At 37.4% G+C, this 16,075-nt stretch overlaps 1 protein-coding gene across 3 annotated transcripts in view; it reads left to right on the top strand.

Annotated features, from left to right (window-relative positions):
* The window catches only part of PTPRG (protein tyrosine phosphatase receptor type G), a 486,380-nt gene that overhangs the window by 231,171 nt on the left and 239,134 nt on the right, over positions 1-16,075 (top strand). For all 3 annotated transcript variants that reach the window (XM_063426859.1, XM_063426861.1, XM_063426860.1), the window contains exons 3-4: positions 1,053-1,232; positions 11,197-11,345. In XM_063426859.1, coding sequence (XP_063282929.1) covers positions 1,053-1,232; positions 11,197-11,345 — 329 coding nt within the window. The remainder of the gene's footprint in view (positions 1-1,052; positions 1,233-11,196; positions 11,346-16,075) is intronic.

The following is a 16,075-nucleotide window of genomic DNA, read 5'->3' as shown; positions in this document are numbered from 1 at the left end:
ATCCTGTTACAATTTCCTAACATGATCGCAGCTTTCCAGGAGTTTTAACGTTGTGTTTACATGTTCTCAATACATATTTTCTATAATTAAGAAATATATTTTTGTGAGGTCTGAAAAATTGTCAAAATCCACACACCTGTCTTGAAACTGGGTGCCCTCAAGGTTTCCTCTTCCGCCATCTCATATAAGAAATTGACTCATTTGCATTGTATGCCTTGGCTGTGCCTTGAATATATTGGATTCTGATGGATTTTGTGAAAATATATAATCTAATTAACATTTTTTTTTAAGAACAATATCATTGAGATTAACACAGGTTATGCTCAGTGGTGTAAATTCCACAATGTCCGTTCCACTTTCCTTTATATAGATAGATAGAGGCCTATTAATCAAAGTGTCACAAATTTTAGGCCTCAGTTTCTAAATAGGATAATATTTAATTTGTACTTGCCGCTAGTAGTATTAAATTAGCACCGTTTTTTTGGGCTCCTTCAGTTAAATGATATATTCTCATATCACTGACTCTCGGTGTACAATTAATCATTTGTGTTTTACATTTCTGATGTTTATTCTCTCCGTGTATATTATAAAGAGATGTTTCAATGGTCTTGCAGTTTTTGTTATGTAGAAGTCTTTGAAAACACTGTCAAAAGCCTTAGAGGAAATTAAAACCTCCTCTTAGTGCCTGGCATCTGTCTTGAGTTCTAAAACAATGCAGTATTTGCAACAATTCATTACTTGGATGCATTCCAGTCGTGTGGTAATTTCAGAGTATACCATCGATGAACTTGCCAACAGATTAGGACATAATCACATAAGAGAACATTTTTAGATTATTGTTTTGTTCCTGACTGCCAGAGGCAGAGTTCACGAACTGTTTAGCGCAAATGACTTTCGATTCTTTTGGTTGTTCTTGTCTCACAACCATCTTGAGTTCATGGCAATGAGTGGCTGCACGTGAACTTTGGGAAATAAAATAGATTTATTTTTGGTTTTTTTTACATCAATTATGCAAACATTTTTTAATTATCTTTCTATTTCTTATCGTCTAGGTGTGTATGGACCAGAACACTGGATGATGTCCAGCACTGATTGCGGAGGAGCGCGTCAGTCTCCCATTAACATTGACGATTTCAATGCCAAGATTGAAGATGAATACCAGGAACTTCAACTTGAAGGCTTTGAAAACGAGTCCTCTAATAGAACCTGGATGAAGAACACAGGAAAAACAGGTGACCAGTACCATAAAACTTTTGAATATTTGTTGTAAATAGATCTTTGTGTTTATGGCTTTTTGTTTTTTTTTACCGTTAAATATTTATTGGACAGACCACTGGTGCTGATGAAGGCAAGGTGTAAAACAAACTATTATAATGTATGCTTTGCTGGGATATAACCCTTTCTTAACATACTTAGAAAAGGTGATGCTTCCCTACATTCTGCAGAAAAAGTGGCAACATTATGCGACTTTTGGGGACTTGGAACATAACTGGAAATTCATTAAAAGGTTTCATCTATCAAAATAGACATGTATATAAATAACGTGACACTCCAGACCACTACAACACTTTAGCTTGCTGTGTAAAGAGTGTATCTTATATTAATTTTACCAAAAAAATGCTTGTTTCAGTAGAAATTGACGTTTTTCTAAATTGACCTGGTTACACCCCCTTACTGTGAAGCAGACAACCTGTCCTGCTATTTCCTGGTTTGTTAGCTCAGCACATGCATGTTTTCACACTGAGGATATATGTAATAAAGATTTTTTTTCTTTTTTTTTTATATTTGTGCAGTGGAGTGTCCCTTTAAAGACTGTTGAAATATGTACCTTACCTGGGACTTTATTGTTTGATCCGGATCTAGATGTTTAAACAGCAACTAGATGCATACTTGCAAGAGTATAATATTCAATGGTATAATATTTCAAATGTAGGGTAATATCTTCTTGATCCAAGGATAAATCTTGGATCATTCTAGGGTCAAGTATGAATATTTTTTCTAGTTTGTTGCAAAATTGAAAGTGCTTCAAACTGTGTTTTTAGTTTTCTGTTGGAGCAAAAAACAGATGTGGGGAAGGCTGAACTTGATGGACACATGTCTCTTTTCAGCCTATGTAACTATGTAAAGACTCAGGGTTTGGGGCAGATTGTCAAGGCCTCCGGTTAGAACTCTGACGTGTATTTAGAAACATTTGTAACGCATTATGTAAATAATGTACTACATTTTTCTAAAACAAATTAAAATAATAAACTGTATAAAGTTATTATGAGCTAAAGATTTTTCATGGGAACTGTTCCACCTACTTGTGCCATTAAATCATACAAGTACTGAATCTCCCAACTAATCTTCGGACTGTAAATCACTTGCACAGGCTTCCCGTGTTCCTATATGATATCAGATGCATGCTTGCTCATTAATTTCTAATGCGAAGATATAAAGAAGCATGTGCAATAGCAAACGAATTTCTGTTCTGAAGAAAGGATGCAGCACAATCTTGCCTAGCATTCAGAACTGGAATCTTCTTTGTTGCCTATTCCTCTATTAGAAAATACTTTTAAAATATACTTAAATTGACCTTTAAATCACCATAATTACTGCAGACTGTTGTAGTCTCTACGGTGCTTGCAGGCTACTTCCACCATCTCCATTGTCCTGTGTTAAACCATATCCGTGTCTTGACCCAAACCTTGGGTCCCCCACCCAACAACCAAGCCACCTTGCTTTTTTAACATTAGTAAAGTCCGTTTCAGCCTAATTTAGACAGCAACGATTGGCTGACAACCTCAGCAGACACTCTCATTCAGTTTGTTTTCTCCAAATATGGCTGAAATTGACATTGCCGATGTAGAAGTGTAATCTCGACTGTAGCAATATGGTGAGTAAGGGGTCAGTCCAAGAATGGCTGGGGGTCCTTCGGTTAGTGTCTGTAGAATATTGCACATGCTATTCACACATTATATATGGGTGTCTGGATTGAGTATAATACAAGATGCGTAACAATGTTTTGGTATTTGAGAATTCTTAGAAGGTGGAGGTGCTACCCTTCTTACTGTTCGTTTACTTCAAACTCCCTCTGTTTCAAATATGGATTGATATCCATTTGTCTATTTTACAGAGGGAGTTTGAAGTAAAAGAAGCAGTAAGAAGGGTAGCACCTCAACCTTCAAAATAACTCCTATACCAGAACGTAGTGATGACATCTTGTATTATACTCAATGACTGTGATACGAATGTGATACGAATGATCTATGCATGGACAGGCCATTGACATTATGTTGTGGTTTGAAGATGGACCATAAACAGACGGGGATTGCAGAATATTGCCAATTTTATTCTGAGAATTCTGAAATGTGGTTCTGAACCAGTAGAAATCATATGAATGTTTTTATTTGATTGATAGAAGTACACCAAGAAAGGTTCCATCACATACATCCTATATTTAATTGGAGTCTTAGGGTAGGTTTGGAACTTCTCTGATGACGGTCTCTCCCTTCCTGAGACCAGCTATTAACGTCTGCTGTTGAACATCCATCGTCTTGTAACCATCTTTGTTATTTTGTTATGTATTCATAATTGCAAGCTGAATAAATCTAGAGAAAACTTAAGTTTGATGCGTAGTGATATTTCTAACTGACACACAGAAATATATATCCCGGCGAGCCACCAAACAAGAAGAGAAATATACGTTATAAGAAGTGTTTTTTCTAACGTGTAAAACCACTTGAGCGTGGGAGAGAATGTCAAAATCCTAGAAGCACCATAGCCACTAAGATGTGCTTAGAGTGCCCCTTTAATTTATTTAATTTTAATTTATTTATTTTTTTACATAAAATAAGGCCCTGAATATTCGTTTTCTTCTAAATAACTAACTTACTCCTGCTACCATACATAGAGAGACCTATGTAGATGGAAGGTGATTATACAAAATTCTGTTTGTCTTCATTTAATGTACAACTAAATTAAATAAGCTGGGCATGTGCCAGACCATTGTATAAATGCCTGTGTGAATGCCAAGTCTAGCGCAAAATCTTTGCTTAATCTTCTGGCTTCTTGGCTTGGCACCCATTCATGATACCTTTCCAAGATTCTGGATTTAATCTTCCCAGCTCTGTTTGATCTGGATAACTTACTGCACGATTAAACTGTATAGCTTTATACACAAGGTGACTCCACATTTCCAGCCCCTTGGCTCAATCCATAATCATTTTTTAGATCTATATTCGTACTGGGCTGGTAATCGGAGAGATCTTCCTGTATGTTGGAATATACAGTGCCTTGCAAAAGTATTCACCCCCCCCCCCTTGACTTTTTACCTATTTTGTTACATTACAGCTTTAAGTTGTTTTTTTTTTTTTTATTAATCTGAATTTTATGGGATGGATCAGAACACAATAGTCTAAGTTGGTGAAGTGAAATGAGAAAAATATATACTTAAAACTATTTTTTTAGAAATAGAAAACAGAAAATTGGCATATGCGTATGTATTCACCCCCTTTGTTATGAAGCCCATTAAAAGCTCTGGTGCAACCAATTACCTTTAGAAGTCACATAATTAGTGAAATGATGTTCACCTGTGTGCAATCTAAGTGTCACATGATCTGTCATTGCATATACACACCTTTTTTGAAAGGCCCCAGAGGCTGCAACACCTAAGCAAGAGGCACCACTAACCAAACACTGCCATGAAGACCATGAAGACCATGGAACTCTCCAAACAAGTAAGAGACAATGTTATTAAGAAGTACAAGTCAGGGTTAGGTTATAAAAATACAATAAAAAAAATACAAATCTCTGATGATCCCCAGGAGCACCATCAATTCTATCATAACCAAATGGAAAGAAAATGGCACAACAGCAAACCTGCCAAGAAACAGCCACCCACCAAAACTCACGGACCAGGTGAGGAGGGCATTAATCAGAGAGGCAGCACAGAGACCTAAGGTAACCCTGGAGGAGCTGCAGAGTTCCACAGCAGAGACTGGAGTATCTGTACATAGGATGACAATAAGCCGTACCCTCCATAGAGTTGGGTTTTATGGCAGAGTGGCCAGAAGAAAGCCATTACTTTTAGCAAAAAACAAAATGGCACGTTTTGAATTTGCGAAAAGGCATGTGGGAGACTCACAAAATGTATGGAGGAAGGTGCTCTGGTCTGATGAGACTAAAAGTGAACTTTTCGGCCATCAAAGAAAATGCTATGTCTGGCGCAAACCCAACACATCACATCACCCAAAGAACACCATCCCCACAGTGAAACATGGTGGTGGCAGCATCATGCATTGGTGATATTTTTCAGCAGCTGGGACTCAGAAACTGGTCAGAGTTGAGGGAAAGATGGATGGTGCTAAATACAGGGATATTTTTGAGCAAAATCTGTACCACTCTGTGAGTGATTTGAGGCTAGGATGGAGGTTCACCTTCCAGCAGGACAATGACCCCAAACACACTGCTAAAGCAACACTTGAGTGGTTTAAGGGGAAAAATGTAAATGTTTTGGAATGGCCTAGTCAAAGCCCAGACCTCAATCCAATAGAACATTTGTGGTCAGACTTAAAGATTTCTGTTCACAAGCGCAGACCATCCAACTTGAAGGAGCTGGGGCAGTTTTGCAAGGAGGAATTGGCAAAAATCCCAGTGGTAAGATGTGGCAAGCTCATAGAGCCTTATCCAAAGCGACTTGGAGCTGTGAGTTCCGCAAAAGGTGGCTCTGCAAAGTATTGACTTTAGGGGGGTGAATAGTTATGCACATTGACTTTTTCTGTTATTTTGTCCTATTTGTTGTTTGCTTCAGAATTAAAAAAAAAACCTTCAAAGTTGTGGGCATGTTCTGTATATTAAATGATGCAAATCCTCAAACAATCCATGTTAATTCTAGGTTGTGAGGCAACAAAACACGAAAAGTGCCAAGGGGGTGAATACTTTTGCAAGAGTTATTCAGTGAACCATGGCTAGTTATTCAGTGAACCATGGATAGTGGCAAATTGACAAAGGTATTGCAAGCTATTGATCAATGTAGCCTAGATGGAAAAATAACAGAACTAGAACATGTTTCCAGTTAGTTTTTTTTCTGTATTTATCTAGATCCCTCACATACAGATTCTCACAGGAACATATGTTGGGTACTCCATAATACATTGACTTTCTGGGGTGATCCCTGGAGGAAGAACTTTTTGGTTGTAGCCTGCACTGGATGCAGAGATTATTATGCTACAAGGTCTTCTTCTAGATTTACAAACGTACAAAATTAAGCCATGTGCTCAAACTTCCACTACTCCTGGACGGCAGAAATGACTATAGTATTCATCCTCTATACATAGACAAAAATAAAAGTTAATTGTGCATAATCCTAAATCCCTATGCACATTTAAATAACTGGAGGTTTGTAGTATCACTCCAATGGCCATTAAAGTGTAAGCTCACCTGTCAAGGTAAACCTCTTAGGTGAGTCCAACACTATCAATTCACCTTGCTGCTTTGAGCTAAAAGGAAAAATCTATATTGAGGCAGAAAGGTGTACATATTAACCCTTTAACCCTTTAATAGGGAACATATGGGGTGGGCGGCAGCACTGAAACATGTCTACTAGACTTGTTAGTAGCCCATTGTGTTTCTATGGACCACCTTCAGCATTATGTTAGGGGAAACACCACCGATTAGATACTACCTACACCTAAAAGCCTCAATAAAAACGGATATTCCAATGCTATGATATAATTGGCACTTCCAGTGGATTCTGCCTCCGCATCTTGCCATTTTCGATTAGCTTTTGCAAGAGAAATATGGCAACCAGTGGTATCTTCTTGTGAGATGTGCAGTAGATGCCTGTTGCATATCACTGTATATGCCAAAGATAATCTTTTGAGGATCTTGTGGTTTGATGATATCTTCCAAAGACTCCTGTTTTGTGCTTGATAGAATATCAACGAGGCAGGCTCCTGGCAGACAAATCCACCACAAGCTGAAAACAACTGTTGGACTTGATTGACACAGAACCCGAGGACAGGGCCATAAGCATGCTAGCACCATAATTACTACAGCCACCTAACGTAGTTATGGTACTTGGATGGAATAGCATCATGAACACTACGATAATTTACAGTGGTTACACAGCTTGAAATGTGCCTTTAAGAATACTCCTAGAAAACGATTGTGCTTGGAGAAGTACCCTTTTCACACGGTCCAAGACATATCGAAGCCTCAACATTGTGTGGAATACTATGTCTTGAAGTCTTGAAGACTATGTGGTTAAAGTGTTCATGAACGGTTTAACATCTTCAAGAAACTCGGTAGCTGGGACCTCCTAACTTCATAGCAACTTTATGTTACGGTGCCCTGAGTCATCCTTTAAAAGCATATGTGCTATATGAAAAATGTAATGAAAGTACGAGTATCCTTAATAAACTTGGGATTATGGGGCAGCCTGATGGAATTATTTAACGTCCATCATTACTATTAAAAGAAGCAGCTGGAGTAATTTTGGGAGATTAACACAAAATGGGATAGTTAAACGGACAATTAGGAAAAGATTTGAGATTGTACATCTTTCTAGTGGTTACTTTTAATTATTTATCCTAAAACAAGTAAAATGACCTTAGAGGGTAAGATGAATCATTTACAGCTGATCAACTATTTATATGATGCAATTAAATTCCCATTGTGCATTTTAACTTATCAGAGATGTACAAGTTGATCTTCCATGAAGTGAAATATTCTGCTAGAAATACAGGCAGCCTTAGTTTTTATGTGAGCCAGGATACAAATAATATTGGAAAATAAATTGGTCGTATATTACTTTACACCATAGAAGCCCTCCTTGACTAGCAACAATGCAGTTGTTATGGTGTCGTTAAAGTGCACCTGCTGTGCAAATATGGATTGCTTGCAAATATATAGATAAAGCTAGCTTTAGTACTGTACATCACCTTTTATACCTCAATACTGACCGCATAAAGTTAAATGCCACAGCTATGCCGGTCGATGAAATTCACATACCTAGGAACTCACTGCTGGATCTGGAACAAAACATTTTCTCAGTCACCTATTCTATAAAGTGTGCCATAGCACTCCATCAACTATCTATCCCCTTTCTGTTTCTGGACCGTAGACCTGAAAAAAATAAAAAATAAAAAAAAAATCAGTCCTTTATATCCTTTTACTTTTTTTGTTAATCTTGGGCATGGAAGAAAAATGTTTTTTTTTTTCATTTAAAAAATAAAATATTGTTCATAAGATGGTGAGAGGGCAAATACTTTGAACAGGTCCACACTTTGAAAAAACTGTGTGGCTGCGGGGGCCATAGTGGAGTGGCTTTGACACTGACATCTCTGTTTGGTAGAGCAGTGGTTCCCAAACTTTTTAGGTTCAAGGCGCCCTTAATATTTCAATATTTTTTCCAAAGGCACCCCAAGTCAAAATGTTTAGGTTGCCTATCTGTACAGCGCTGCGGCATTTGCTGGCGCTATAGTGTAATGTACAGTGTTGGTGTTTGAAGGGGTGCTTGTATATGCTTAATGTGTTTTAAAACAGGGGTGTGTTTTAAACCAGGGGTGTGTTTGTATGTAATGTTTGCGTTTGATTGCAGGGGTGTGTCTGAATGTAATGTTCACTTTTAAATGCTGATGTACGTTTGTGTGAAGTATTTGTGTTTGCATACATATTTTTAGTTTGAATGCAGGGGTGTGTGTATGTAATATTTTAGTTAGATTGAGTGTGCTTGTATGTTGTGCTGATGTTTGACTGCTTGGATGTATGCACATACATACTTACACAGATATTCATGCACATTAACACACGGATGCATATAAATACACCTACACACAAATTCATATAGACACCGACACATACACACAGATATGTGCGCAGACACAAACACACTGACATAAATAATATATACAAACACATACACACAGATGCACACCCTGACACACACACACACGTGCCAGGATGGTGGCATGGAGTCCTGATGCTGTGGGAGTGAGAGGTCTGGAGCTCTTCATGCTCCTCTACCCTCACGTTGCAGCTGCCTCCCTGCAGGATGCTGGGAGGAAGTGACAGGTTGTCACTTCCTTCCAGCCGGCCGACATTACAGGGATTGCGGCACCCGACCGGGCCCCTGTTCAGCAGTAATGTTTCCCCGATGCTATAATCATAGCACCGGGACACATTCCGTGGTATCCCTGTGAGCACGAGCGCCACACCACACATTTTGGGAACCGCTGTGGTAGAGCAATAACATCGGTCGATCTGGCATCCAGGACTCCAATGTGACTTAATAGTTGGTAGACTAAACATTAAAATGGGCTGTGGATGCCAGGGTGAGTTGCCATATCATGTCTTCAACTGCCTGCCTAATGTACAACTGCAGGCCTAGCAAGGCCGCCTCTCACCTTCCCGTTCTCATTCTCCTCCCAGCACTAGGAATAAGAGCTACTCTTTTTTTTTTTTTTTTTTTAGAATTGTTTTTTTCAAAATTAACAAAGGTTACCGAGAGAGTGTATGCAAGTATTGGAACACATCATAAATATTAGAAAAAAAAGGTGCAGCTAGGCTTGATCATTATAAACATTGGTTCTCATGGTGGTTGTCAATAGGAGCCCATCAGCCAAGTGTACTTTAAGGGAAACAAGCCATGATAGTGAAGAGCAGGTTTAGTAAGGCAACTGTCAACACTCTCTTTCTAGGAGTATGACCAGCAGCAGTGGTAAAAGTGAAAGGGATAATACAATTACAAAGTGTGTGTGTCTGTGAAGGTCTGTGCACTTGTGTGTGTGTGTGTATGGATGTCAGTTTGTGTATATATTTGTGTTCGGCTACGGTTGTGTGTGGCTAGTTATATTTATGTACATATTCATGTGGATAAGGGGAGGGGACACAAATGGCTCAAACATGGCCCTACAAAACTGCTGCTGTGTATGGCATGTGGTCTACATAGAAGCCTCTGACACACATTGTTCTATTTCTCTGAACAATGCTGTTGGTAAATAATACAAAAGTATCTGTCTGTATGAGATATTGGAAAACTCAAGATCAAAATGCTATATTCATCTTGCAATACCTTTGGTATTTGTTACTAAATCCAGTTTTATTCATATAAGGTTCTTCTTGAAACAATACATTTTTACCAAAGTAATAGTTAATTTAAATAACAATACTGCATGTCTTCTGTGTCTGCAACACACATCCAGTTTGTCCCCTCAAGTAAGATGAAATCCCGACTGAAATCTGGAATTATATATACCTTATCAGATCAGTCGTCTGTCCAGAGGTTTAGCATATATAGCAGAATATCTGCTTCTCTATAACATGAAGAGCATTTGACTCCCTGATGAGAGCTTGATAAGGGAACAGAATGGAGATTCTGTGTGGGTGGAAAGAACTGAGAGATTGCTCACCCTAAAGATATGAGATACTGGTATTGTACAGTGTGAAAAGCCCGGTCAAAAACTATTGCATGTTTTATTCAAAAGAGAGCCTTTTCATTTCTTATTATGTTGACACTTATCTGGTTAAATTGCTCAATTTTTTTTTTTTTTTATATGAATGTTACTCTTACGCATTTCTACTCCATTGCATGAACTTTGTTCTTGAAATACGTGCATTACATTAATAGTTACAGGAATCTTTTCTAAAGATCTGACAATGATATACTTTTTTTTTTTTTAAACTAATATATACACAGATGCCTGTCTCTCTCGATCTATCTGTCTCTGTCTGTCTATAAATCAATATCTGTCTGTCTGTCTATTTATACATATGTCTATCTGTCTATCTCAACGTGTCTGTCTCTGTGTCTGTATTTATTGTCAATCTATACATGTAAAAACATTAAGTTCATTTGGGATGTGTGTACCTAATCACCAGTCACATGGTGAATATACTGCTCTGATCGTTTCTCTTTTAATCACTTCTTGCATTAGTATGGCTGTTTGTTCTTTCATTTTTATCAGATATAAAAAGCGTTCGGAATACAAACATATATACCTAATAATATATTGCTTCACACCATGTTTAGATTCAAGACCCCCTAAATATAATAGAATATATTATATATATATATATATATATATATATAGTGTGTGTGTGTGTGTATTTCTATCTAGAATTAAAAATGTGTAATTCTTTTCTTTGTGAATAGTGACTAGAATGCATTTATATTCCCCAATACTAACACTTTTTTTCCCTTTGATTTGTACACAGTTGCCATTCTTCTTAAAGATGATTATTTTATCAGCGGTGCTGGGCTGCCAGGCAGGTTTAAGGCAGAGAAAGTAGAATTCCACTGGGGTCAAAGCAATGCATCAGCCGGCTCTGAGCACAGCATTAATGGCAGAAGATTCCCTGTTGAGGTGAGAGATGATATACATGCTTATTTTCTTAAAAGGCAATCACTTAAACTACATCCAGGGCTTAAAGAGTCCTTCTGATTACTGCAAAATGTCCAGCTGTGAGCTTCTTTGTGACAATCTATGATGCTGAAACTGATTTCTCACCCTGATACCATTTCCTCCAATCTTCTTTTTTTTTTTTTTTTTTTCCATTTCCATTTTTATTCCATTTTTCTATGGCCGGATGTGGCCTGCATTTGTTCTGAACTGTAACCCTAGTGCAAAAGAATGGCTGTTTTTTTTATAACCTAAAAATATGGTTCATTGTGATAACTGAAATGTAACGACTGGTTTATATTTAATTGCGTACAAATTCCACCGACTAAGTATAATCGACCTATGGATTTACTTATGGGACACACATGTTAAAAAGAAAGGATTCACTTACCTTAACATGTAGGGTGCTGTAAACACATCTATTATAATAATTCTAAAACCCACAAGGTTTGTCAAAGCACTTCAGTTTTGAAATACTGTCGATGTTTTGTTGTCTTGATGTAAATTCCAGCCGAAGGACCGAGTATTTCAAATTCAAGGGCAGAGTATCCAAACTGAAAGCATAACTGAGAATTTTTTCCATTCGGCTATATTGACCTTAGATTTAAAAAATTCACTTTGAATTCACCTTGACTTTTTGCTTTACTGAATAACCCTGTGAAACTTTGACTTTATTTGCTTGCTTAATATGATGTTAAATAGCTGCTTTATTTAAAGGACCACTATAGTCAGAGAAACTGCTGTGTTTACATTGCAGGGTTAATCCAGCCTCTAGTGGCTGTCTTCCTGACAGCTGCCAGAGGCGCTTCCCCGACGCTCAAAGCGAAAATCACATCAAGCATGCAGAACGTCCATAGGAAAGCATTGAGAAATGCTTGCCTATGGGCGTTTTTAATGCGCGCGCGGCTCTGGCCACGCATACGCATTCGGCTCCACTCGGGAGCTGACGTCGTAGGGGGAGGAGAGATCACCAGCGCCAAGGGAGCCCGGCGCTGGATAAAGGTAAGTGGCTGAAGGGGTTTTAACCTGTTCAGCCCACCGGGAGGGGGGCCGTAAGGGTGGGGGAACCCTAAGGATTATAGAGTGTCAGGAAAACGTTTTTTTTTGTTTTTTTTTCTGACACTATAGTGCTCCTTTAAGTCCAAATAATTCATACTTTCAAGTTACATATAGTCAGCTATGCTTTCAGTTTTGCTACTCTGGCTTTAAATGTAAATTCTCTTGGAATTCACTGTGAATTATTCCTCTAGTGAATACTACTGATGGTGTTGGAGTAGAGATTGTAGCTGTACTAGTCCAGTGATGCGGATGTAAAATAACAGATGAGATTCGTATCGTACAGTTTATTCAACTATTGGAATTAAAAGCCTTTGGGAGAACGTCCCTTTTTGAAATCAAGTCAAGTCAAATGCTTTAGCCTAGAGAAAGGGAGGTTCTCCCGAAAGCTTTTAATTCCAATAGTCCGATAAAATTTCATCTATTATTTTACATCCATCCATGATTTATCTGAGCTTACCAGCAAGAATGGTTAGATAAAAACTTGAAGTTATAGGTAGATTGTGTTGCCTGGTAAGAGTCGCTGAACATTGCTCATAAAGTCAAGGAGGTCTTCAGAACATCAACATTTACCTGGAATATTTATTGTAATATGAATGGTAGAATTTACCATTTCTAGATCGGATGCTATTTTGCGTTTCACAATAAAGTAAAACTATAAATTCATTACAAATAATCCATGCCTCTACTAAGTACATATTGCAGTTAATTTCTTAGAGTGCATTGATATTGATAAATGTATTCTATACTTTTTAATATTTCCATATTTTTATTTTTTATTTTTTTAATGAAGGGGAATTAGTTATTGAGTTATAGCAGACTGTCTGCTGCATAGAATGAGCAGAACGACAATGTAACTAATTACATGGGTTTTCAGCTGTTGTTCTGTGTTTAAAAGACTTACTTAGTGGATTTTGAGTGCTGCAAAAAATGCTGGATTTTCGACTTCCCCAGCTGTAACAGAAAAAGGCATAGTTTTTACACAATGCCAAGCCTGTTGTAGTCTTATGTGTGTTGACAGTAGTAGTTATAACCATATTTGTGGTTACTGCCAGATAACAATGCTACTTTTGAAATCTAAATGATTACACATGTTCAAACATTATTGTCTAAAAAACAGAAATTAAGATTGCAAGAAAATATTACAATATGGTGTCATTAAACGGCTAGCGAGGATTATTCAAATCATTGTGTGCAAAACTGCATGTTTTTTTTGTTTTGTTTTTCATTTTAATATAACCCTTCTCCGTCTCAAAATAATATACATTATTAATGTTGGGTATTACAAAACAAATTACACGTTGAGGCGGCTTATAGAGAAACTAGTATTGGTATATGGAATGATAAATCAGTGTCTCTGGGGCTTGAACTAGCGAAGAAGCATACGATTTAGTCGAACAATAGTTGTTGAAATAAGGAGCACTGATATACAAGGGACTCTTACTAAGGCAACATTTTCATTTTTATCTTCCCTTCATTAACCTTGAGGAATGTAAATTTATGGGTAACATCATGAAACACTGCTGCATGGAATCATTTTTAAGCAAATCTCGTACTAGAACCTTGGAAGTAGATACCGTAGCAATATAGAAGCAAAGTAGCAGTAGTAATATAACACAAACCCATCTGTAATAAAATAAAAAGTGGAGCTATAATAAATATATTAGAAAATATATCGGTAAAATGTGTAACTTCCATTAGCGGTATCTTCTAAAATACAACATAACAATATCACATAGAATCAAAAGAAAAGTGTATAATAAAACGACAAAGTACAAATAAAAAAACAAAATACACTGTAGCAAAATAAGTATAAACTATTGCTATGGATATGTATGAAGGGTTGCAAATAAGCACCCAACAAAAAATACCAATGCTATAAAATTACTATATTACTGACAAAAAGACAGAAATGTAACACCATTGTATGTCTGGATAAAATATTTAAAATCATTATATATAATCAAACCATAATGCTTGATTCATGTGCTTTAAAGGACCACTATAGTGCCAGGAAAACATACTCTTTTTCCTGGCACTATAGTCCCCTGAGGGTGCCCCCACCCTCAGGGTCCCCCTCCTGCCGGGCTGGATGGAGAGGAAGGGGTTAAACTTACCTCTTTCTCCAGCGCCGGGCGGGGAACTCTCATCCTCCATAGTGACGTCATCGGCTGAATGCGCATGCGCGGCAAGAGCCGCCCACGCATTCAGCCAGTCCATAGGAAAGCATTATCAATGCTTTCCTACGGACGCTGGCGTCTTCTCACTGTGAAAATCACAGTGAGAAGCGCGGAAGCGCTTCTAGCGACTGTCAATGAGACAGCCACTAGAGGCTGGATTAACCCATAGGTATGTTTATAGAAGAAAGGGTTAAACCTAGCTGGACCTGGCACCCAGACCACTTCATTAAGCTGAAGTGGTCTGGGTGCCTATAGTGGTCCTTTAATTACAGTGAATCATTTAAAAAAAAAAAAAAGTGTGTATATATATAAAAAAACAGATAAGGTTCGTATCTTGTAGTACCTTTTTTTTATTGGACTAATGGAATTTTTTAATGACAAGCTTTCGAGAGAACCTCCCTTTCTCAAGTCTGAAGCATTTCTGAGCAAGACGACACATAGAATCAAGTTGAGTTGTGATACAGAGGTTAAAGCGACTTGAGAAAGGGAGGTTCTCCCGAAAGCTTTCCATTAAAAAATTCTGTTAGTCCAATACAAAGTTATTACAAGATATGAATTGTATCTGTTTTTTTACATCTACATCACTGGACTAATATAAATATATATATATATATATATATATATATATATATATATTTTATTTATTTTTTTATATACAAACGCGAACTGGAAACAAATGAGCAAACAACATTAAATGACATACAAATTGGAACAATACTTACAGAAAAATTGTGGTGATTTTTTGGCTATAGGGCAATCATTAATACATAAAAATGTAAGAGTTTCCAGTGGAGTTGTAGAGTTCAACTGTCCTCTGAGGGAGACAGCTCAGTAAGACATCTCATACATCCAAATCAATCCTGTCGAACCCTGGGGAGACCATCAGAGGAACTAATAGGTCTCTCCTAGTATTACAGTTGAGCAATTAACTATTCTGACGAGAATGCAAAGCCCAAGGGTGATACTCATACTTATTGTGAACCTATATTTGAACACAACCACACTATAACATCACACTTCATTATTCCATACAGACAAAAGTATCCTGTATGTGTGACCAGTGATAAAAAAATAAATAAAATAAAAATCTCTTGTATAATGCATATATTTATTCATCCCCCCCCACCCAAATAAAAAGGCAGAAAAGCCTGTATTATGGAGAATGGTGGCGAGACAGGCACAGAAAATTAAGAATTAAGACTTGGATATATCACGTAAACTACCGTACTTGCAACACAAGTTATCCGGTGTGCATCTCATCACAATAGCTTGTCATGTTGAGCATTTTGGCCCTGTCTTTATACAATTTGCGTGCCTTATGTTTTAACCCCAAGGAAGATATTACATCTTGTATTTGTGACCTTCGTTTGTGATAATTGAATGTGCATTTTTTTTTTCTTTAACATCACTTGTCATAAAGGACATGAAGAAATGGATACCTTGTTCTGTTCCTTGTAT

Source organism: Pelobates fuscus, chromosome 7 (assembly GCF_036172605.1).
Source record: "Pelobates fuscus isolate aPelFus1 chromosome 7, aPelFus1.pri, whole genome shotgun sequence".
In the NCBI taxonomy this organism is placed as follows: Eukaryota; Metazoa; Chordata; class Amphibia; order Anura; family Pelobatidae; genus Pelobates; species Pelobates fuscus.
This window is presented reverse-complemented; position numbering and strand designations above follow the sequence as displayed.